A 25,779-nucleotide genomic window follows, 5' to 3' on the forward strand; every position below is an offset into this window, starting at 1 on the left:
AATTGCACAAAGTATACTTTTTCATTTACTCTTTTGCTTCCATGTTGCTATGGATTTTGTAACATAAGGAGCCATAGGACTGCTTACTGAATTGTTCGTGTCTGTGCATATGGAGGTCAGAATTATTCCACTACATGACTTCTGTTTCTGTATTTCAGATTTTTTGGTGAACATTGCCAAGGTGGATTTGACTACAAAGGATAAGGACTTGAATACACCCTTGCACTTGGCTAGCAGTAAAGTATGTGAAGGAACTTTGTAGACTACAAGTGCTCATATGCAGCCTATACATATGTAACCTATAGAAGTATTCAGAACAAGATCCTGGTAGTGTGTTGGAGATGCTCATTTCCCAGGCTGATGAGGTTCCAAGCACTACAGTGATATAATATGTACAAGCTCAGGGAGGAGTGTGGTAGCCAGCTGTTCTTAAATATTTCTTGTAAACTCTGAGAGGTGAGAGACAGGCTGCTGCATCCTACTACATCTGAGACATTGGTAAAACAACAAGGAAAATAATGGAAATCCATTGAGACCTTACTGAATTATCTCCCATTATTGTAGTACAACACAGATTCAGCTATTCAACACAGATTCAACTACTTGCATTGTTTCTTGGATTTCTATGGAAGAGAACTTCTGTAGAAAGAATATTGCAACTTAAACAGCTCTCAGCTCTGGAAGTGGAGGCAAAAACTGAGTTTGGTCGTGTTTTCTTTTCCAGAATCTGTGTTCAGTGTTTTAATAACTACAGTGGGCTTTAATAACTACAGTGGGCTCCTCTCTTCTCCTGTTTTCTTTCTACTGCTTTGTTGTTCCCTCCATCTCTGCTGCCATAGCCTGGCTTAGTAAGGAAAAAAAATGACCATATGACTCTTCCTTCAGGTTTTTTATTGTTAGTATTACTAGGTGGAAACTGAACAAAGATCAGATTTGTTCAGGGACTTGTTTGTCAAATCCAGCTGCAGCTCAACTTCTAAAGGTTCATGGACTCTACTTATATGTTTGTAAAACAGATGACATACAAGTGTAATACTATATATAATACTATATACTTGTTGATAGACCCCTCCCAAGGAATGGACATCTTGTGCTGGACATCTGTCATCTAGTGCCCTAGTTCTGTAGCCTGTTGTGTCCAAGCAATCTCCTACAGGCATGCAGATGATCATGATGCAGAATTAGGCACTAGTCTGTACAAATTAATGACATTTTTGGACAACATAATTGTCCACAGTGCCCTTGTAATATAGCGGAAGCTTTTGCAACTAGTATATGACTAAGAGGTGTCTTTAAGATTTCTTTTCCTACTTAAAATGTGGAAGGCATTTCTAGGTTTGAAACTGACAAATACATCTGCATTTTAAATGCAGGTTCTTTTTTGTTTGACTTATTTTAATGGCTTTTCCCCCCCATTTTTTAAGTCCTCAGCAGATTAATTTCAGTTTTTATTTTTTTTTTAATATCAGGGTCATGAAAAATGTGCCTTGTTAATACTTGACAAGATACAAGAACAGAGCCTTATTAATGCAAAAAATAATGCATTGCAGACGTAAGTAAAGGCTTATTTTGTTCTACTTTTTGTTCTCTAGTGCTCTTGTATATTGCTCTTTTACCATTTCATTCATATTTGGAATATTAAAATCAGGTTGTTTAGATTTTGCATAGTATCTTAAATTAAGTAAATTTATAAATGTTTACTTGGGGAGAATATAAGAACCGTTGATTTTAGGCATACAAACAACCACAGTAATTTACAAAGCAGGAGCTTAATACATTTCTAGGAAGATTAGTTGCTTTATTTTTCAAAAGCAAATATAAGTTTTTTAGTCCTTAAAATAATGTTCTATAGTATCGTCTTAGAAAAGCTTGTTTTGTAGACATTAAAGAAAAAAGGGAGAAATAAAAGGGAAGAGAGGGAAGTAGTCACTTTAAAATTAAAAGCAGCTTACATTTCCTGCTATGATTTTTGGGAAATAATTAAGGCCTGCGACACTCAGTTATTTTACTGCTAGTGGGATTTTCATCAGACCTGTTTTGATCCGCAGTCTATAAAATCTTGCAATTTTAAGTCAGTCTTATGAGTTTTAGGCCCCCAGTGCATGATTTTTCATGGTTGATGTTGGCAATGATATATTTATGTATCTGAGGGCAAGATACAGACTTATCTTTTAGATTTACATCTTGATTTACTTCCACTAACAAGATAGGTGTGCCTTATAGAGGCTTCATCCCCAGAGACTCTATGGAGTGAAGAGATGATTTTACAATTGGACTCTGTAAGAGTTCTGCCACGTTTTCCACTAGATGGTCTCCTATGCAGAACAAAACTCAGTGAAGGAGAGGAAGAGGGATCTGGGGCAGCTTCTATCCAACTTTTAGCTGACTGTAAGCCATTTGAAATTGTGCCACTAGGTTAGAGGTCTTAGAGCTGGAGCTGAGCCTAGCCTTACTTTCTACTCCTAGTGCTGGGGACAAGATGAACTTGGTTTGGCTGCAGTGCAGGAACCCAACTTGTGGGCCTGGGCCTGCATCTTCAGAATGACCTAGCCATACCTCTCCTTCACCAGAATCATCCACACTTTAGTCTACATTAGCTAGTTCTGAGATCTAATGGAGCAGGATTTGCAGTCACAGACTGGATTGCTGCAAGTCCACTTATTCTTAGCAAGAACAGTTTCTTCGACCGCAAGCTCTTGGTTTGGAAATGACAGTTCTTTAGGACAGATAGTTTATAAGTTGGGATGACCTTTCTGCTTAGCATGTGTTTTATAAGAAAAATACATTAACTACTATTTAGCTTTTAAGTGCAGGTACTTGAGCATTAGAAAAATTTATGATTGCCTGTGCAATTTTATCTCTAAATCCTTAAGAGTCCATCCTGTATGATGTTTTCATATGCAACCTCTCTCTTTAAACAAAAGAGGGAAATGTTGTGCAATTAAAACACAACCCACCCTAATCATACATTATCAGTAGAATTTGAAGCCTGAACCTTGAAGTAATTGCTATGCTGATTTTAGCCACTTGAACTACAGAACTGATTTAATTACATTATGTAACCCATAAGGGGAAAGTTGGTTTATACCACTAGATCCAGGTACTAGGCCTGGTGTTTGTAGGAAGGTCAGTCCAACTTGGTGCTGTCTTTCCTTTAACTGTGAAGTTGGTGCCCACAGCAAAGATCATGAGTCACTGGAGCTGTGCAGGGTTAGGTCCTTCCTTCCTGCAGCTGCACTGACAGTAACAGGGTCCAGGAGCAGAATGTTCAGTGATTTTGATTGGATGCCAAAAAGGAAAAAAATCAGCTTTTTTTAAGAGTATATATTTGCCAGTCTTGAAGATAGACAAAGAAAAACATTACTTTGAGGTTAATTCCCCTACTAATGTCAAAGGCCTGCTCCCAATAATGGAAGTGCAAGAGATTTTCAAAGAATTGTCTATATCAGAAAACATTCAACAAATTCTTATATAGGTATTATAATCTATTTCTTATACAGGTCTGTCTGAGTGTTAAAACAAGATGTTTTACAGATGTAGAACACAATTACTTTTAATTGTGGGGTACTGTATAGAATATATCTAGGTGCAACTTTATTGATCCATGAAAGCAGAAAAATTATTTTGTAACAGTGGATCATACTATAAATGTTTCCCAGACAGGCATTTCAATTTATTTCAAACCATACTTGAGTTGAGGTGTTAATGTTTTGTAGACCTCTCCATATTGCTGCACGGAATGGCTTAAAGCTGGTGGTTGAGGAGTTGCTAGCCAAAGGGGCATGTGTACTAGCAGTGGATGAAAATGGTAAGTAAAAGGCGAAAGATTTATGCAATACACTTTGACAGTCTTATGCAGCACCAAAAAAGATGATTTTACAACCCATCAAAGAAAAAAGACCACTAAACTGAATAGACAACACTGATACTTGTACTTCTTTGTGAATAAGATACTGAGTTGTGTAAGTATGAAAACAAGGTATATTTTATATAGAACAAACACACTGGAGACATCACAATGTTCACTTTACATGTGCTGTCATTGCCTAGTCTTTCTGTGATGCTTGGGTGCAACAGCAGTTTGAATTTCCTAAACATGGAAAAAGGACCAGAAGATTCTTGCTGCTTGTATCAGAATCAAGGACTATAAATATCATCAGAATATGTTTAGTAACTGGGATAAAAAACATCAACATTTGTTTGGTTATATCCCAGTGCATTCTGAGATCAAAGATGGCATTGCTAATTCTTTGGCCAAATGTGATATGCTAATAAATTATCATTACCTTAAATAAATAGACAAGTTTTGGCCCCAAGTAAATGTACATGTTTGAAGAATGGCTGTAACAGATCTAAAATAGCCTTCTATAGCAAGGAACACGTTTTGGAATACTTTTGATTGAACTTTTTCTCCAAAATGTGGCATTAATTATAATGATAAAACTATATTACTGAAAGGTACCTGCTATTACAGGCATTAGAATAAAAAATTCTGGTATATTCCACAGAATTAAACAATTAGACTATTGTCATTAGGTAACCATTTTTATGTGTACACGAAAGACCTGTGTATCCATTGCATTGCAATCCTTAGAAACATTCTAGGAGGAACAGAAGGTTTTAAACTATTTAATTTTGCTGCTTAAATTATTTATCTTTTGTCATCCGAACTTTGTTGTTATGCTGTTAGCAAGAAACTATTTTTGAGGCCCTTTATTTTAGCTGGAAATACAAGATGTACTAATTTTCTTGATGCAACAGACTGCCCATCCATCCATGCACTGTTAGAAGTAGTGAAGAGCAATGCTGACAGGCATACTGATCTAATAATTTCTATAACTTTCAACACTTCCACCAATCTAATAAGTCTGAACATTAGATTTATACTGCATCTAACTGTCATATAGAGTTCTGTTGCTTCAGTTCTGGGCTAGCTCTGTTATTAAATACAAATACTCTAATTGTATATAAATCTAAATGTCCTTTATGAGGAAACAGATCCACTTCAATTGGAAGACATTATATCTGATCTTTCTATGTTTGCCTGGTTTCCATTTTGCTGAAAAAACTACACTTGAAGTATTACTGTAAATGAAAACCAAGAAATTAATAGCTTTTGTTAGCTGCTTAGAAATAAATAATTGGCATTTTGCTTACGGTATTAAAAATGTTAACCAGAGATGGGTGAATACTACGAACTTATTCTTCAAGTAGTTTTTCAAAAATGAATTCCCCTAAGTCATCTTCCTCAAACATATTATCAAGTTTAAGGAAGGTTAAACTTTTAAGCTGTACTGTGTATTTGGGATAGCATTATATACTGCATTAGGTGGCCAAGGCACAAGGGTCTTAGCACTAGAACCAGGAAAAAATGCAGTTTTAGGAAAAACCTAGAATACTTGCAAATTTGAACTGAATCCATAGAATTGTCTCAGCTGGTAAAAATATTGAAGTGAATGTTTCTAAAAGGTTTTGTTTCAAAATAACAATTGAATTCTTCATTAGAAAATTGACTTATTTCTTAAATAAAGGAATAAAACAGAGTTAAATAATCCCAAAATTAAATAGGACATCTTGTTTAAAAATGTTTCAAGGCAACATTAAATTTGCTGATTCACCTAAAAAAATTAACAGTATCTGTTGCAGTTCAGTGTTTTTTATCTCACTGTTTGGTTTGCTTACTAAATGAGAAAAAAAAAATTATTCATCCAGCTCTACTCAAAACCATTTACCAGATCTCTGGCATACAAACAATTAAATGAACCAGATCAAGCTTAATGACACAGCTAAGGTGTTACTCCTGCATGAATGTAAAGAGCAAAAAGAACATTTAAACTCTATACCCAAACAATGTATCCAGTAGTGTTGCAGTTTATCTAGTAGTGATTGTTCAGAGTAATGCTTGTGCTGCTTTGAAAAAGAGAATGATTTTTTCCTAATTCTCCTCATCCGATTGCAACCTGCAATCTTTTCCTCAATTTCTCTTCCTGACTTTATTTTATTATATGAGGATTCAGATGAAGGCACTCCAAAGGGCATAGACAGAAGTGCAGCTCCTGCGTCTAATTCATGGTACTTCACAGAAAGCACCATGAATTGGATCCATCTTCCCAACCCAACAGATATTAGCTGTTGTATCAGGATGGTGGGAGATTGAGCTTCAATTTGGAGCTGATCCAGAGAGAGAGGCTGCATCTCTTCAGCCTTTTCCCATAGCTCCACTCTACCACCTGCCAGCTCCTTTGCTGACTCAGGATGGGAGTGGGAGAAAGCAGGGGAGGGAGGTCTGTTCTGGGGTTTCCCCAACTACACTGGAGTGGGGGAGTGGGTGGATTTGGAGCCCTTCCCACCTCAGGGGAAAGCTCCAAGCCACCTATCCCTCCTTCCAGCAGGGCTGGGGAAACCCCAGAACAGACCTCCCTTTCCTGCCTTTTCCCCCTACCATTCTGAGATGGCACCAGGGGCCAGGCTGTGCTGCAGCAGTCCAGTGCCAGAGCAGATAGACATTAATGAGGGTGCTCTGCTCTGGAGTGTCTTCATTTGAACCCTCATACAGTAAGGGTTAACTTGTTTTGTTAGGTCATGGCTTTAGAGCTCTTTCAAGGGGCCAGTAGCATGACAAATGTAATTTGTGTCTGTGCCTAACATGGAACACCTTCGTTAACTTGTGTCTACACATGCCAGGAGCAGGGCTGGACTGATGGGGGGAGCTTGTTCTGGGGGTTGTCCAGCTGGCATTGGAGGGTGGGAGATTGGAGTCCCCACCTTGGGGAGGCTCCAATACACCCCCATTCCCCCCCCCCCACTCCAGTGCAGGCTGGAGAAACCCCAGAATTAACCTCCCTCTCCTTCCTTCTCTACCTCCCATCCTGAGGCAGCACCAGGGGCCAGGGGCAGGAGGCACAGCTAGGGAAAGAGGCTTCAGAGACTCAGCCTTTCTTCCAGGATTGGCTCCAAATTGGAGCTCAATTCTCCCACCCTCCCAACTCAACAGCTAACGTCTTGCTGGTTTGGGAGGATTGGTCTAGCTCATGGCGCTTTCTCTGAAGTGCCCTGAGTTAAAGTGGGGGTCTGCGCTTCTGTTTGCACCCTAAAATCATTCCTGCTGTGGAGTACTAGGACTTCTGGGGTCACATACTGTGGTTCTTATTGCTGTGGTAGCTGAGCTACTCTGTAATTCTTAGATTGTAAGAACAATAGCTTGTCCTTCTGGCCACAGAGGAAGAATTGTTGGAGGTACTGGAGGATGATCAGCTTTGAGTGGCTTAGCTTCCTTTCACACTATAAAGGTGGGCAGGCTACCAGCACAAGTATAAGCAACACTGAGCACTTAAAAGTTTTCTTTGTCCAAATGGGAGCTGTGAATGCCTAACTAAGAACCTTGAGATAACTGCAGTGAAGACAAGCTATGAAGTAGCTTGCCAGTTCTTCACTTAAGTACTCTCCTCATCACATTTCCTGTGTATTTCAAAATGTATTTTCTACTTCCTAAGTAAAGGAAGCATTACCTGTTAGTGGTGAGGTAAATTCTAGATAATTAATTAATGTTCATGGAATATGTACCATGTGTCCCGTCTAGTCCTTTTTTTGATCACTTAATTTCTAAATAATTTGCCTTCTAAATACTCAACACTGAATGTTCAGTTGAGTAATCTGAAATCTTTTAAAATTCGTTCATTCAGAACTTGTGGTGTTTTTTTTATTTAGCATCATTTTTTTTCAAATGAAAGTCATTGTTCTCAGAATGAGATCTGTTCATATGAACTGAAGCCAGTCAGCTCCAGTTCATAGTGCCTTATGCTCTACTATGTTGTTTTGTAATCATCATACTGTCTGTGCTGTAGAACTGTGTTCAGCAAGTGCTTTTACTCATTTTGTGTAAAGACTGTATGCTGCTTCATTTAAATAATAGTGCTTGTTGTGATGATCACATTGATTGATTTTAAATGCTCCACAAATTATATGTTTTCCCAGCATGTCTAATTTAAATTAAGTAACACACTTTCTTGCTTGGCATGATTGCAACTAAACATACATCTCCTGGTTATGAAATCATCTAGAGATGTATTGAGGAATGCTCAGTTCCCTTCTCAGTATCCCTAGTACTAACCATTACCTTGTCTGCATTTGTGCCCAGGTCATACGCCAGCCCTGGCTTGTGCTCCTAACAAAGACGTGGCTGACTGCCTGGCACTCATTTTGGCTACCATGATGCCTTTTTCTCCTTCCAGTTCAATGACGGCTTTCAACTTCGTTTGTTATAAAAAAGACAATTTGAGCAGGACACATCTCTGCGATGGCTCCAATATGGGTAGCATTAACTCTTACAGTAAACCTTTGATTAACAATGTAGGAACAGAGGAAGGGTACAATGAAAATGATTCCGATTCTGAAACATTTTGACTTTTTGGTATTCAAGAGTTTTTAGTTAATTGCATTCAGGTTTTTTTTTTCCTTTTTAAAAAGCTTGACTCCCACTGTTATATCCTTAAGTATTATTACTGACCCAAACTTTCACAGTTAGGGTGTGAAAGGATTAGTAAAGTTGATAATAATCTAGCCTTTAATAAAAAGTTTGGGGGTTTTGTTGGAATGCATTCACATTAATGTTCTGCAGCTTCCAGCTTCATTGTTTTCTTTAGGCCCCAAGTGCTCCTGTGAAACTTCTACCTCTTATTTTACATAGAAAAAGAGAAAATGCCTTTTTCTTTTTTGACAGCACAAGTGAACAGGGAACTGTTTATAAACATATTCATATATCCTAGCTGTGCAGTTAGTATACAGGCATCTTTTGTAGATTTCAAGAGCACCAACCCTCCCCTTATTTGTCTGTTTCCTAGTTATGGAGTCCTGTTGATTAGATGAGTTTGTTACACAAACCAAAGGTAAAGTTGTGCATCTTTTTAAAGTACTGCCTGCAATTACTTTATTTAGAAGAAATTAAACATTTTACATTCTGCATGTATTAGCACTTCAGTATACAGGAGGCACTTTTAAAGAACTTAAAGTACACAATTAGAAGGCTGTTGATGCAAACTTTCAAAAGCCAAATCTATTTGTCCCACTTTCACAGGTATTTTCCTATTGAGATCAGTAGAATTACTTGTGTAAAGTGAGCACAATTTGGTCTGTAATTTGTCTTTTCAATTCAGCACAAACGTGTATGGTTTCTTTGCACTACAGAATTGGGGTCATTAGGCGTTTCTCTGTCACCTGAGCCATTAACCACTAATCAAGTTTCAGGAAAAAATCAGCAGTAGATTGAGATGTATCCAAATGTTTGTGATGATTTGCCAATTTTATATTGATTATTTTCTTCCCTAAATTTAAACATCTTGTTTTTACCATTATCAGTATCAGGATTTTAGAAAAAGAACTTTTGCCAATATTTGGATTAAAAAGAACAGAGCAAAGATAAACACAAAGCAAGTGAAAGTATAACACAAAAAGAGGAAACACCAAACACATGCCAGGAAAAGTAAACTATGGAAAGGGACTCATGATGTACAAGAAAGCCTATTGACACCAGCTTCTCTAATCAATGTCAACATTGTGAATATATCTGCTCCTTCTGCCAAAGCTTCTAGGTCAAATGGACCCCGTTCCTCATCTGGGACAGAAGTACAAAAGGAAGAATGAGACTTAAAAACAAAAAATCCTACCATGAACTAAACCAGCTATACCATGAGGACCAAAATGCTTCAATAGCTAAAAGGAAGACTTTACTTTTTGCAGAATGCAAGTGACAGAATGACGTAGCTTTTTCTAAATAATAAAATGTAAACTTTTTGAGTAATGAAGAATCTTGAGTGTATTTTACATTTTATGACGCAGATTTCTAGTTAACAGTTTGACATTTGTAACTAATGACGTGTTGACCACAATTTATTTTTTTCCAGACTAGAGAAAATGTTCATATACTTTAAATGTAAATGTGTTTATATTTATTTGAAATGAAACAAATGCCCAGGAAAAATTACTATAGTTTCTTCTTCTTTTTATTTTTTGTGCATTTTATTTGGCATAATGTAAAATGCAATGTGAATCCAGGCAAGCCTGATGTTCTGAGTGGGAAGGAGGAAGGGGTGTGGGGCAAGACCACACATGCTCAAAACTGACCTCAGAATCTTGTCCATCTGCCTGGACATAATGTGAAGGTAAAACTCACTGCTCTGTTGGTAAAGGGCAGAGAGTGAAGATATGCACTGCACCTCTAAAAAGCACCCTTTATCAATAATATTGGAGCATAAAGATTACTTTCAACATCTCATAGGGGAAGTGGGTTGCCACAATGCAGCTAAGTATGAAAACAGAAAGAGTGGAGTATATTTTATATGACCTGGAGCAAATAGCTTAGTTTAAACATCCTATGATTCCCACTCAGGCGGTCTGCAGGCCTAAAACTATGCTGGAAGGATGGGAGAAACCTCCTTAGCAAACACTTTTAGCAGGGTGAAAGGAAAAACAAACATTTCTGACAGTATTCCATACAACCAATGCCAACATTTCCTAAAATCTATTGAGATTTTATTTCTTGATGAAAGAAAAATCATTTTAAATTATGTAACTGTTGAAGAGACTTTTTAAAAGCATATATAGTTATCTAATACTATATACAATCTATGAGCATTATTTTGCCTTGCTAAAATGAAATGTTCCCATGAATATTATGAAATAGAAATTTCCAAACTTTAAAACAAAAGAAAAAATCTCAAGTGGTACTTAAAAATTTACATTTCTTCTATATTCCTATTTATCTCACAGAGGACAACACAAGCATCTGAACCACTGGTTTTCCCTCTTACATTAGTACTGTATAACTTTTTTAAGATCAATTAAAAAGAACCCTTTAATTAAAAATTGCTAAATAGCAATAACTACCTTACTTAAAGCACTGAAAATAAGGGGAAAGACCAGCTTTGAAAGGGTGATGCATTCTGTGGTGTCTGTTTAGAAGTGGAATGGAAATCCCAAAGTTTGCTTTTTGTCATTTCTAAGTAGAAAGAACACTTAGAAAAAACACAGGACATAGAGCTCCTTCATTAAAAGAAAAAGTTCTCTCTACTATAGAATAAAAGAGGTTCTATTATTCAAAATAGTCATCATTAAAAGGTTGACATTTGCTATTAGCTACCATACAGGGATATCTAAGATAGCAGTATTTGACATATACTTGCAATAGAAGGTAATTGCCATTACTGTGTGGCACAGTACATGCTGCCTTCTAAGGGTGTATATAAATTATAGGACTGTGGATGATGATTGAATTTTTATCCTTTTATGGCTTTGCACCAAAACTCAAGTCAATAGAAAAAACTCCTGCAGAATATAACATGTTGGGCTGACCCTAATCTGCAAATATCTGTAGCAAAATGTTTTATTATCTCTAATAAGGATAAAGCAAACTAAACTTGGATTTTGTCACTGACTATTAACTGGCAGTACAACTGTATCAGTCATTTAAAATGTACACTATTCCAAAAATCAAAGAAACAGGATTTGCTTTGTTTAAGCTCTGAGGAGCATTCAGAAAATAATATTTTGAGTATGGTACCCTTAAAGGAGAAATGCATTCTGGGTAAATTTTCAGTTGTGCTCAGTATTGGCCTCTCTTCTCATTGTGGCATATCAAAATACTCTTATTCGAATCCCATTAAGATAATTTGTATTGCAATTTATAAGTAGTCTATAGAAGTAAATTTAAAACAGATGTTTAAACACAGAAGCAACTTTGCTCCTGTGAGTGGTTGTTTGCCTTGATCTTAATATGCCTATTTATGGGAGGAAAGTGATTCAGGCATAAGGTTGCACTTACACTCAGATCCTGCAAGCTACAATTTGTGAGCTCTTTCTGCACTGGCACAGAGGACAGGTTCTGTGTCAGTGCAGTAGTCTGTCTCCACAGTTCTACTTGCAGCATCAGAATTATAATATGTATTTTAACTATAGCTGTAAACAGACTTCATTTGCAGGTTTCGGTCCTAAGTCTTTCTCTCAAAATATAGAAAGTTACAGTCTCTGGTCTGCCTACAATTGCTGTGATTCTACAGTGAAATAACTCAGGGGATTTCTGTTTATCACTACTAAAAGGGCACCATAATATGTTTGGTACTTTTATGCAGTAAACAACTGCCATATTTATTACAGTATAACCTCATAAATCCAGCATGCTCGGGACCGAGCACCTGCCGAAAATTTGAAAATTCCAGATTTTTGAAACCAGAGCAGCAGCCGGTTGTGGAGCAGGGGGTAGTGGCAGCTGGTCCTGGAGCAGCGGCCGCATGCGGAGTGGTGACGCAGGGTGGCAGTGGCAGCCACTGTATACAAGGTTTCCCTTCCCCCTCCGCTGCTCCGGGACTGGCCGCCACTACTCCTTGATGTGCCAGATTTTCAAGAATTCCAGATTTTTGATATCCGGATTTATTAGGTTATACTATATTAAATTAAAACAAGTAAATAATGATGGATTGTTATCCATTGTACTGTTGAGAAACTTGGTTATGTATCTGTTGAGAATGATTTTAGGATTTTATGTGATTTTTATTTTTAGTCGTGTAAGAAACTTTTAGAGTGCCTTTTTATATTTGTGTATTCTGGAAATATTTTGTGAAACTTGTCTTTTTTTTCCATTTGAGTGTTATCGAAGCAATATAATACCAGTAAGTTTTCATTTCAAACCTTCTTTGAATGTACAAAGTGGTTTTTTTCTTTTCAAATGTTCTACCTGCATTGAAATGAAAATGCGCTAAGTTTCTATAGGTATTATGTATACTTTTGCAGTGCTGAACATGCTTTCTTATTACACAAAGTAAACCTTAAGTCAGTGTTATGGGGAAGGGCGTTTTAAACGGTGACAATCTGAAAGTGTGTATAAAACGTAATTCTATGCGTTTCTTATGCAGTGAGCTACATATAAAAAGCCAATATCTTAAGTTTTGTAGTTCTGTTTTATATTTTATGCTTTAGCATGTGCAATATATCTTTACAAACGACCGTGAGATGATTCTGGTGCCAGTGTTATATTTTGCCTAACATATTTGTAATAAACAATATAAAATATTGTTTGATGGTTTCAGTGGGGTTTGTCTGTAATGTTTTCTTATGTAAACTGGAGTTTAATGACTTCAGTAAAATGTCATGACTGTATAAAATGAGTAAAAAGACTTATTTCAGTGAATGACTTGGAATCCAATCTGAATCCGCTCAAGCACAGTTTAATACCTTTTTTCAACTACTGAATGCTGTGTTGATGTAATGTAGTGATCTAACTGTACACTATTATCGAAATGCATTCAGATGGTTATTTTTACAAATAAAATGGTACAAATATTGTTGCAAACTGAGTAATATTCTGTTTGTTCAAAAATAACTGGGAATATACTAAGAAAGTCCTTTAGTATGGCAGAAGATGTATAATGTAAACTGAACTGTATATTTATTTTATATTACTACACTTTCTCATGCACACTGACTACCTGAATAGACTCAAGAACTTGATTATGACAGTATTAATTGTTTACTTAAACATGCTATATGTAAAAAATCAGAACACCAGTATTAACTATTTTATTCAGCTATGGATATATGAATTATATAGTCATTGGAGCAGGAAATGCAATTTACCAGAATCTATCAAAAGTGAGTGCCCCGACCATCAAAATTAGTCAGTGTCTCTCTTGTGCTGACCCTGTGAATATTTAAATATTTTAAACAGAAAAAGAACAGCTTGAACAGGAGCTACTGAGATCAGTTACATAGAATACCTTATACCACTCTGGTCAGAGCACTCTCCTAATCTGAGCTAGCTGAATTGTGGACAAGGACTGAGTCAGAACTCTAGCCAAAATTCATTAAAGACAACCCATGACCTCTATGTTCCTTTTTCTAGTGAAAAGGCGTAAAGAGGGTTAAGATCAACAGAAGTGAAAAATGAACTGTATGTATTAATAAGTGCAGTAAAATATGATTAATTTGTTACTGGGATAACATCATTATCACCTTATTTGCATCTAAATTGCAAAAGTGATCCTATTGATTTGCATGGGAAAACACCAGCTATTTGGTCACCAATTTAAAGTAAAATTTTTTGTTTCATAAACTACATATCTAGTACGTCATCACTAGATAATGAACTATCAGGTAAAATTTGCTCCTGATAGCTCATTTGTAGGGACCTAGCAAATTTATGATTTTGTGATTTTCACAGAAACTGAGAATTTGGTAGGTTCCACGTGAAAAAGCCTGGTCCCTACATAAAACAACAGGCACTGCAAAAAAGCATGAAAATGTCTAGCAAACAGGGGTGGCGGAGGGGGGCTGCAAACAGAAAATGGTGGGAAGTCCTGGCATTCTGAAGCACAGGGGGCGGGAGGAAAAGGAAAGGGAGAATTTCACAGCAGAGTGCAGCGGGTCCCCTGCAACTATGATTGACCAAGGGGCCCTGGAAGTCCCACCTCCTCCCCAAAGATTGACAGATGGCCATCTGACCGACCAGATGTCAGTCTCCAAGGAGGGGCAGGAATCCCTTCAATCAGAGGCATGGGAGGGGGATTCTGCCACTCCACCAAGTAAGTGGTGCCCAACACCATGCTGGGACCATGGAATCTGGAGGCAGCCACCACAATTTAGGTAGCTCCATACCCATTAATGTATAAATGGACAGCAGAACCCAGACTTGGTATTTGGGTGATTTACAACTTCGCAGCAAAGTGCCAGATTAAGGATGAACTGCTCAGGTCTTTGCTGTAGCCTTTACTTGCACAACTGTGCTTCTATGCTCAGATACAGCTCATCATCAGTCCAAGCCCAGCCCCATGAAATAAAAGCAGCAAAACAGGTAGAAGCACTTCAGCAGTCCCACATGGATGTTTGCTGTGGTTCTGTATAGCCCCTTTTAGAAGGTAAGGAACAAGGGCAGATTAATGCATGGCCCCACATGGCTCAGGCCTAGGGACCCCTGCCAATCAGGGGCCCTCTGGGGTAGCAGAGGCAGCATGGCCCAGGTAGGCATCATGGCCACGGGCATCCGGGTCAGGCAGCGCACACTTTCTCCCCTTCAGCTGGACCAGGGCCAAAGGCTAGAGTGGGGTGGGTAAAATGCAGCTCACCAAGCCATTCTATCCGGCCCATGGGGCCCCTAAAAAATTTAGAAAATTAATATTTATCTGTCCTGGGCTGCCTGTCATGCAGCCCTTGATGGCTTGCTGAAACTCAGTAACTAGTCATCATTCATATAATTGCCCAAAATAATTGCCCACCCCTAGGCTAGAGGGTGGGTGTGGGGCTCCATGTGGGTGGTGGCAGCGGCTTCTTGGGGCTGTCTTTTGCCAGGAGGCCCCATGGGCCCCAGCGTTGCTGGGACAGGATGGGATGGGACAACCCTGCCCTGCCCTGCCCTGCCCTGCCGGGGCCAGCAGAGGGTGGGTGGGCAGCGCAAACCCCATTCCCCATCCCCAGCTGGCCCTGGCTTGTCACAAAGTGCTGGGGGACTGTAGCCCTGGCTGCGCAGCACCTGCCAAGTGGAGGGGCTGTGTTGCGCTGGGGCAGTGCCACCTTCACCTCAGCAGCGCTCATGCCGTCTGGGTAACCCCAGACGTGCAAAAGAGGCTGGGTAGACCCAGCCGCAGCCCCCTGGTAGGTGCAGAGGGAACCTACCCTCGCCTGGTGGGGGGCCTCTGATTTTCTGTTTGCCCAGGGCCCCAGTAAATCTTAATCCGCCACTGGTAAGGAACCTATCTCTGCCACTGTCCTGATCTATCTGACACCTTGTATAGGTATTGCTGATTTAGGGGATGCTCTACTATGATTATATGAATGATGACTAGTTACCTTACAACTGAAAATAGGCTGGCTACCAAGGACTAATGACTCATTGATTATTATCATTAACAATTCTCTAGGAATGACAAAATGATCATATTTGACTGTAATGAACAAACTTCTGTGGGAAAGGGAAATTCAAATCCTTGAGTTTGACCACTGGAAGAAATGGAAATACACCAAGGAAGAACAGGCCTGTTTTTCCCACTACTACCCTATCGTCACTGTCGGTTCCTTGAAGTTGAAGATGATGTTGGTCAGACTCAATGGGTCTTCAGGTGACCGAGGTGCCTGATTCTTCAGCAATGGGGGCGTGTTGTTGCGTGGGGGAGAGGCTACCCTATAGACCCGAGGGCAATACCTGCAACAAAGAACCACAGTTTAGTAAGGTCTGAGCCCCTTGTAGCATGAGGTGAAGGGCTTCCATGTGAGCCCTCCAAACCACAGGTTTGTCACTGAGGCCCTACCACGTTGCATATATGTAGCAATTAACAGGCGAATCATGTGATAAGTTCAGACGGGCCACACATGGGAAGTAATTATCACTCCATAAATATGTCTGTTCAGCTCTAAGGAGAGCCACAGGCCACAAAGTTAGTGCCAGAAAACACATAACTTCAAAGCTACTTTCTATCCAGCTTCGATTTGAACGTGTGGCAGGGCCCAGAGCTCAATGTCGTAGTCCAGGGGAGCAGAAGCAGCATTTCACCTTTACCATCCCCATAGTCTCAAATTCCACCTCCTCTGGTTCCCCTGAATCTCTTCATCCCAGGCCTAGATTTGGGGTAATCATTGCTGAGAGGGGCAGAGGGAGGCACAGAGCAGGTGCTGGGAATCAGACACCGGCAGAACAGGAAGGAGGAACAGCTGCTCTCCCTGGGCTGCCCCTCAGGGCTAAGGGGGCTGAGAACCAGCCCAACACTGCCATGTCTTAAATATGAAATGATTGTATTGGAAGCTCAAAATTATCACATTTGCAGAATAACTAGTGTGTGCTGAAAAAATATGCAAATAAGTATGCAAATAAATCCTCACATTTAATTTATATTGCTCACTATTACTTGCCAGGGAGTGAATGAGAATTGGGTCATCAAAGCTGAAGCATTTCTAGGCAAGCTGTCATAACGTGGTGCTGGCAGCAAGCTACAAAATCTGTTAAATTTCTCGGAGTGACTTGGGCTTTGTACGTACTGCTTAGAGAATTATCAAACACTTTAAGCACTTTTAGTATTATTTGTTGCCCAGATACTTTACAAGGGTGGAGATCATTGTGTAAATACGGTAATTATCTCTTATGCCCCCGGCAGCGCTGCGGGGCGGCAAGAGGCAGCCTGGCGGGCGAGAGCCAACACAACACAACACGCCGCGCACAGCGGCTCGCCGCTCTGCAACATGGCGGCGAAGGGGCGGGGCGGGGCGGGGGTAGACGCTCCAGACCTTCGGCCTGGTCAGACCTTCCCAACATGGCGGGCGGCGCCGCACCTGCTCTGCCCTCCTAGACATGGCGCCCGCCCCGCCCCGCCCCTCGACCGCTCCTCCCCCGCGCCCGTGTGAGGCCGGCAGCGCTGCGAGGGGCTCGTACGGCGGCGATGGGGCGGGGGGGCCGCGGGCCCGGGGCGGCGGCGCTGGGCTTGTATGGGGCGCTGGCGGCCCTGGTGCTGTTGGCGGTGCGGGACGTGCTGCTCCTGTACGAGGAGAACCGGTGTAGCATGACCTACATGTACGAGTACCCCGAGTACCTGGTGAGCGCCGCGCCTGCCGGGGGGCGGGGGCTGGTCCCGTTCCCTTCCGCGGGGCGGCCTGTGCCGGGGGCTCCCGCGCCGCGCTACTGGCGGTAACAGGTGGGGCCGCCCCGGGCAGCGACTGGAGGCGCTGCTGTAGAGCGGCGGTGCCCGGAGGAGGCCGCTCCGAAGCCAGGCGCGAGGCGGGGCAGGGGCGCACCTGCTCCCCGGCTGCCTGAGGGACCCTGTGGGGCGGGAAGGGCCCCGCTCCCCCATGTCTCATGTCACTTCAAAAAAAATCGAGGCTTTCTTAGGGTGGGTGAGCTCTCCTCCCCAGTGGGATGAGATTAGCCCAGCCCTCCGCTGCTAGGCAGTCTGCCTCAGGTCTGGCACTTGGAAGAGCAGCAAACTTCAGAGACTTTGGACTTTTTTTTTTTCCTGACACCCCCCCCCCCCCCCCCAACACTAGGTGGTTCTCTGCCATGTGAAAGTGTCCACTTAAAGCAGTGCTTGTTGGTGCCACCCTCCAGAAGCCCCAGCCCTTCACCTCCACTCTGAATGTTTTGAGGACAGGAAAATAATAGAGCAGTCTCACCCTTGTGCAGACCTTGGAAAGGCTGCAGCAGGGCAGGCTGGTTTTGGTGCTGTGGATTCCTGTTTGAAGTCTCAGGGTTTGCCTTGTGAATTGTGGTTGAACCCTAAGAGTGCTAATGGTGTGTGGCACCCTTGGAAGCATCTCGCAGCACCCTGCTTGAGACTCGCGGCCTTAAAGAATGAAGGGTGTAAAATACTCATGTGAGGAATGCACATTATCTTAATTTCTGTAACTTTCCAATACTTTGAGGGGGTTTGCTTGTTTGGTAAGGGATTTTATTGAAATACTGAATCGGCTTAAGATATCTCTCTTTCATTGTGTTTGCATTGCCCAGTCCCTTCAAATATGCATAAGCTGGCTTTCTCTTCCTCCCTTTGGATACAATATGATGACATAATTGTAGGATGTAGATCAGGCGTGTAGGTGTGCACGTTTACTACTTGTACTGTGTGTTTTGTTCAAAACTTGCTTTCTGTTCCCATAGGCACTGTGTACTAAATCCCCCTCCTGCAACCACATAGCATTTAAGCACAATCGTTCATGTATTATGCGCTGGTCTTTTGGGAAAATAGCAGGATGCTAACCCCTGTACGAAAAAGGTGTTACAAATTTAATTGGACATTATTCTTAGTGATTTCCTACTTGCTCCTGAATGGTGCCATTTGGCCATAAGTGTTAGGGCTCATTACCCTAAGCCATGGGTATCAAACTCATCCAGCCTCATGGACTGGATGAGTGGTGTGGGGCTGGTCTGTGGGCCAGATCCAGCCCACAGACACTTCCCCCATTCTTTAGCACACTGGCTCCAGTGCCCATTTCAGCTGGTCTGGGACCTGCACAACATATGTGGATCCCAGAGCATCCAAAACAGGTGCAAAGTACAATCCTGGACTTGCCAGAGTGGGTGCTATGCAGCACAATGTGCCCACCCTGGCTGGACCATGCCACATCTGACACCCGCTTTAGGAACTGTGCCACACACGGTGCCAGTTTCAAGCAGTCTGGGACCTGTGCTGCCTGAAGGGCGCTCGGGCTGACCCGAGACCCATGCTACATGCATCCAACCACAGGGGGTGCCCGTTCTAGTCACTCCAGGATCTGTGCTGCACATGTCCATCTGCAGCAGTCCTGGAGCAGCTGGGGTGGGCATCACATGGCACATGTCCCAGATCCTACCCTCGTGGCTGATCCAGTATGCATGGGTCCCCTTGTGGGTCTGCTCAGACCCAGGGGCTGAACGGCAGGGATCCATGGACTGGATTCAGCCCTTGGACCATAGGTTTGACTTCTCCAGCCTTCAGTTTTAAGAGGGATGCTTTTGTTGGAAGAAAGGCTTGCTAACCTCAGGTTCTCACCTGTTTCTAATTAGCTAAAGATAGCCTGTCTTGTAGTTTGGGCAGTTTTGCTCTACTTTAGGTCAGGCTAGGAGGGAGTTTATATGGTGCTGTTGCTTGATTCGGGGAATGGCACCTGTGGTCTGCAGACTGGATCTGGCCCATGCAACCATTGGATCTGGTGTGCACAGCTGAGGGACTTCAGCAGCAGGAGGCTTTGTGTGCACTGTAGATGGGCTAGTAGAGAAACATGGTGGTGCAGAGAAGTAGCTGTGGCAGCTGACAGTCCTACCACCAGCCTGCCTTGGACCTGAGCCTGTGTTGTTTTGTACACTGCTTGAAAAGGTGGCCAACTGCTGACTTAAATTAGTGATATTCTACCCAACCTGGGCTGGATCCTGTAAGGCAGGGGTGGGTAGTTATTTGGGCTGAAGGGCCATTTAGCTAGTTTTGGTGAGTAGCTGAGGGTTGTACACGCATGCGCATGCACTACCTGCAGCTGAGCCTGCTCCCTAGAGCCCATAGCTGGCCCCTGCTGGCCATGTCTGCAGCTGGAACACATGGCCAGGCTAGCCTGAGTCAAGCCAAGCTAGTGCATGCGGGGCCCCTTCCCCCAGCACTGGCTGTGGCTCAGGGGTCTCTGCTTCCCAGCACTGATCAGGGCACCCAACAGACACCTGGCAGTTATCTACTACTTCAGGTAGATGGTCTGGGCAGCTGCCAGTGGCAAGGAAGAGGCACCATGTGGCTGCACAGCATGGGCTGATGGAGCCCAGGGTCATCACAGATGGGCTGCTCCCAGCCAGGTCCAGCATCTGCCCATGGGGGACAGAGCCTGGCTGTGGGCCTTTGCACTGTCCTGTGCTGCTCTGCCATTAAGACTCCTGGCACACATGCACACGCATAAATACACACCCACCCCGCAACTTCCAGGAGCCCTGAGGGTGGGACGGGATCACATGGAGGCCTGTGGGCAAAGGCTGGACAACCAGCACTTAGGCTCTGGCTCTAGCCTTCACTGGTGCCATGGGGAATGCTGGATGGAAGCAGCCCTGCCTGACTTGCTCCACACGGCAGATCTTTGGTGAGCCATGCTTGGGCCCTGGGCTCTGCTGGTGCCATGTGGTGCCAGGTGGGCAGGGCTGCTATCGCCCAGTGCCTCCTGTGGCACCTGGGAGATGGAGTCCAGCCCCACATACCCTGGGTGCTGCCTGCCAGCAGAGGCTGGGGCCTAAACACAGCTCACTCAGGGCCTCTGTGGCCAAACTTCATCTTTGGGGCCAGATTCAATCTCCAGTGCTGGGCGAGCACGTGGGCTGGGCAGATCTTGCCCAGCGTCCCCAGCAGCACTATCAGAGGCTGGAGCTACTGCCAGCATCATCTGCCTGCAGAAGCTGTGGCCTGAGTGTGGTTCATCCAGGGTCTGCCTTGCCATATTTTGCTCACGCCTGCTATAAGTGTTCAGACCATGGGTGTGAGTCGGTGCCCCAGATCTGCCTTGCGGACCAGTGGTTCAGCACCACTGGCTTAGATGATTTATAATGGTTTGCATTTGAACTGCCTCTGTACTTTGTCTAACTGTTCTATCACTTTCTTGAGAAGTGATCAGAACTGAATGTACTCATTTTGGTGAGAGGTCTTATTGATTTACAGTAACTTCTCGTTAATTTGCCACTGCAAGGGAAATGCAGGTAATGGTAAATTATTCAGTAGTGACAAATAATCTGGAGCTGGTAACTGGGTGGAGTGGTTAAAGGGGACTGGTGGGAACAGGGCCATGGGTGAGTTAAATTGTAGTGATGAATTATCCCCTAGGAAAATTAAATAAAGGTTTACTATTTATGCTATCATATTTTCTGTTATCTTGCTTATTTATCTTAACCAGTGATTTGATTAGATTTTTATTATCTAGCTACTGGTCCTAGACTCTGGCGTGTGACAGGTTACCCCGGGTGGGGTAAGGGAGGCTGGGACCAGCATTGGGCTGGCCCCAGCAGCTTTACCTGGGGGCCTCCTGGGGCTGCAGCAGTGGCAATCCTGCCACTTGGAACCTGGCTGGCAGCTGGAGCATGGCTCCGGTTGGCCTGGCTCCAGTTTTGAGCAACACACACTTTTTCTGTGGGTTGACCCCTGGATACCCAGGGATCAAACTCCTCTCCTCTGTCTCCCCCCACTCCCCCTGCCCCACTCACTTGTAGTACAGGGAACACCCGAACCTGTGGTATGTGGCATTGCAGACGTGTCTGCAACACCACCTATTGCACGGCAGTGCTTGTCTGGATGGGGCCCTAAGTGCAACTGGATAACGACAAAGAAAACAAAATGTGTCATTAGAGACTAAAAGAAAGACTTATCTTCAGTAATGCTTACACAAGCTTAATCATCTATGTTTTTATCAAGAAAATAAAACTACCTAAGAAAATATCCAGACGCTATCCAGCTTATGAGCTCTATCTTTATGGGGAAGGAAATTATGCTGAAGAAAACAAAAATTTGTTGCTGACAGGGATTCCAGTTCTCTTCCTTCCTGGCAATGCTGGGAGTTACAAACAAGGTAAGAATATAATAAGTAAATATTGAAGTCTGTAGAGTGTTATTTTTATTAGCTGAAGACGGGAAAGGTTTGTGTGTTTGATACATTACTAAAGGAGTGGGCTGTAGTCAAGCCCAAACACAGTAGATGTATTCATAAGCCTGGGTGCTTCAGGATTTGTGCTGACAGGAATGGCACGTTCCTGACTTACACCACCAAGGAATGAAAAGACTGAATTTTTGGTTGTTATAGCTCAGTTGAAGTCAGCTGATGTGCACTAGTTGAGAATCCAGTCTGAGATATTTACATGTACCTTACTGGTATTTGTAGAAAAGAGACTCATAAGTCACCATTACTATGTCATGGATGGAAGCATGGTATGAATGTTTTCAGGCCAGTGCAGGAGGACAAGTGGTAAAAAAAACTTTTGCCTTTATTAAATTAGAGCTTCCATTGCTACCACAAATGGGCATCCATGTTTAATTGTGGGCCTTATTTTTACTATACTGAACATAATCTAAGAAGCACTTGAACTTCCAGAACTAATTAACTCCGTGATTTCTGCCTGGATCACTCTAAGTGCTCTAAGTTTGCTCATATATGCAGGAGGAATCCATAAACTGTGTTGTGACAGCATTGTGCCATGGCTGCAACGAAAGGTTAATACTAAACTAGCTCCTATACAATTCTGAGACATTTGTGATATCAAATTCAGTCTCAAATACCTTAGAAATAAAAGTTTTCCCTCACCCATTTATGAAAGCAGTTTCAGTATCCTCTGCTGTGTTTTAGTTCATGGGTGTTCAAGTGTTTGTGTAGCCTGTTTGTTTTTCTACTCGGTGTAATTCATTATTTCCTGCTATGCTTCTAATTCTCAAATGAAATAAATGTGTTTACGATACTGTCACTTTTCTGTACAGATATAATATTTAAAAATTATGTGGTATTCTTGAAAGTGCTTTACCAGCATTGACTAATAAAAACAAAGCATAAAAACAGCGTTACTGTTGGGGCAGTCTTCATTTAAAATGTTACTCTTGTTTTACAAAATGTGCTTTGAAACTGAACTATTCAAACTTATGATGATGGCAAAACTTTATTTGTATGCAAGTAGAATGTCCTTCTCCCTGAAACCAGTTTGTTAGTCAAATCCTTCTTTTAAAAAATTAAATACATATTTAGGATGACTTCAGCATAATTTATTCATAAACTGAATGTAGGTGTTTTTGATCTGCAGTTCTTAACTTCTTTAACTTCTTAATTTGAGATCATATGTCTTCTGCTTATAACTAAGCACACAGTCAAATATTACATAATTTTAGTTTTAGAAAACAAATGGCACTTGTGGACAATCGTGGCTAGAGAAGATTGAAATAATCATTGTAGAAAAGATATGGACACTTCTTATTATGTTTAAAGTATGTACTGCAAATCTCTGTGAATTAATCGTGTTTCTGAATACACAGCAGTACGTAAGTATGGGGCAGTAGAATGCCTTTGAATGTGATCACTAGGAATCAAAGGGAAATAAAAAAAAATATGATTTGGGAAGGAACACCATATATAATGTACAACTTAAAATTAGGACCCTTAGTAGTTTCTCTTTAGTGCTTTGAAGAGTTGGTTTAGAGAGATCACAGTTGTTGATCATAAACATTCTTCTTTCAAGCTCCTTGTTAAAACTAAATAAATGTTACCTTTCTGGTTTAATTGGTGATTCTTATTCTCCCTCATTGTACATATAGCTTTGTATTCTAGACTTTATATTGGTAGATAAATGTACTTGCTGTAGAAGACATTGTGGCCCCTGAGTAGGACTATCTGCTGCTACTTTCACTTAGTTTATTTTAAAGTATGTCCAGTTTAGCAGAGCAGTGTTGCTACTTTGTGTATGCTTGTTATGTGGATAAACTGAGGGTACTTGTTAATTTGGCAAGTCTCATGAGCATTAAAATTTACTTTTTTAAATATACAAAATATACAGAGACTTGCTGGAGGAGGAAGGATCTGGTGTGAGGTGAAATTAATTATTCCAGATTTAGGAGTAGTATGTTCTTGAGTTCTTATTTTGTGTCTGATCCCAACTTGCTTTGTAACTGTTGTAAAGCATTTATTCTTTATACCGCAGCTTCCCATTTGTAAAATCAGGACAAGCTTTTTAGCTGTTTACGTGAACATTAAGGATATCAGTAAAAACACATTTAAAATTGATTTAAAATGAGCTAATTGACAGATTTCAAAATAGCATCAGTGGGAAATCAAATGAAGATACTTTTAGGCCCAGTACTTCTCTTCTATCAACTTAGTAGCATCTAATATTAAAATATCTGCTAATAAAGTTTGTAGATAACAATGAGTGGTGTGACAGTACAGTCATATAGACAGTTTTGTAATCTGGGCTCTTTTAAACAGTGTGCTTTATTGAAGCCAAATGCAAGGTCATCTATCACTAGGAATATGAAAAGCAGATCATACCTATAGAATTGGGAACCTGGCTGGTAGTGACTCTGGAAAGGATTTAGTGGACCAGCAACTGAACATGAACTCCTTATACGATGCTCTGGCACAATGACTTGGCACCCTTCTCAAACCATGGGCCAGAACAATCTAGCTCCAGTCCAGCGCAGGTTGGAGGGCTTCAGCAGTGCATTGGTGACAGGGGCTTCTGTATGCTCTGAGGCTGGGCAGCTGGAAGCTGCACATGTGCCACAGCCTGGGAGGTGAGAAGAAGTACCCTGCTACCAGAACCCCAGAGTTTAGCAGGCTGGATTCAGTGGCTCTATGAGCTGTGTGTTGCAACTCCCAATCTGGTAAATATAATTCAATAGGTACTGATCCAGCATACAGGTTTTATAAAGGATATTGAAAATTGGAAAATGTGCAGAGAAACACCACAAAAAGTGACTTTGAGAGCTGTAAAATTATCATAACAAAAAACAAGAGTTCAATCTACTAGATTATCAGAAGTCAGGAGTAGACTTCAAGGTTCTTATACGCTGTAATCATGAAGAGACAATACCTGGAATAAAGGTTTTCTCAATCTAGCAGGCATAGTGAGAAGAATTTGGAAAAGAGAAACATACCTGTAAATTAGGCATAAATATTTAACACATACAGTTATTTAACATATAGGTTGGATTATCTTGTGGTACAGACTACCAGAGGAGGTAATTGGTGCTCATGCTCGCCCTCTCCAGATTGAGACTGGATGCCTTTCTGCAATATATGCTTGAGTCAGACGCACGTTGTTGAGCTTAGTATAGGAATAACTTGATGAAATTCTGTGGTTAATGCCTTGAACATGTAAAGTGTGGTTTTTTCACTTATTTATTTGTTTGTTTGTTTGTTTTGAGACATGGTTGTGTAGCTCTTTCATTGGGGCTCACTGAGGATATTTGATTTGTGAATCTCTACCCTCAGAAGATATTTCTAGGAGATACAGCAAGATTGAGATATCAGAATATTGTACCCTAGGAGAAATTGACAGTTTGATTCCAGATGGATTCTTTTTCTGTAGGACAACTTTTCCTTGGAGTCTCTATTTTACCTTCCAGAGCTGTACTAATCTCTAAACTGCAGATGAATTTCCCCCTTTGCCAACCTGTCATCCTCATCTGTAGTCTCTAATAACACTATTTGCAGCCACTATTGGTAGTAGTTCCCGCTCTATTTTCTTGTCTCCATGGAAACTTGCTAGCAGTGCTACAGTGTGAAAGCCATACTTAATAGCAGCCAAGGATGGGCAGGGCAGATATATCATGTATGAGATCTTGAGAG

At 41.6% G+C, this 25,779-nt stretch overlaps 2 protein-coding genes across 5 annotated transcripts in view; both read left to right on the forward strand.

Annotated features, from left to right (window-relative positions):
• Positions 1–13,339, forward strand: part of ANKRD44 (ankyrin repeat domain 44) — a 119,810-nt gene extending 106,471 nt beyond the window's left edge. For 2 of the 3 annotated variants that reach the window (XM_059727225.1, XM_059727226.1), the window contains exons 24-27: positions 159–241; positions 1,470–1,552; positions 3,717–3,808; positions 9,581–13,339. In XM_059727225.1, the coding sequence (XP_059583208.1) occupies positions 159–241; positions 1,470–1,552; positions 3,717–3,808; positions 9,581–9,639 (317 nt within the window). In that variant the 3' untranslated portion in view covers positions 9,640–13,339. Of the gene's footprint in view, positions 1–158; positions 242–1,469; positions 1,553–3,716; positions 3,809–8,137 lie in introns of all 3 variants that reach the window. The other variant, XM_059727224.1, reaches the window with a different exon arrangement.
• A 4,025-nt stretch (positions 13,340–17,364) lies between these two features.
• PGAP1 (post-GPI attachment to proteins inositol deacylase 1) overlaps positions 17,365–25,779 on the forward strand; it is a 58,221-nt gene continuing 49,806 nt past the window's right edge. For both annotated transcript variants that reach the window (XM_014594387.3, XM_019492335.2), the window contains exons 1-2: positions 17,365–17,561; positions 21,870–22,023. In XM_014594387.3, the coding sequence (XP_014449873.1) occupies positions 17,409–17,561; positions 21,870–22,023 (307 nt within the window). In that variant the 5' untranslated portion in view covers positions 17,365–17,408. The remainder of the gene's footprint in view (positions 17,562–21,869; positions 22,024–25,779) is intronic.

This window comes from Alligator mississippiensis, chromosome 4, assembly GCF_030867095.1.
Source record: "Alligator mississippiensis isolate rAllMis1 chromosome 4, rAllMis1, whole genome shotgun sequence".
Classification (NCBI taxonomy): domain Eukaryota; kingdom Metazoa; phylum Chordata; order Crocodylia; family Alligatoridae; genus Alligator; species Alligator mississippiensis.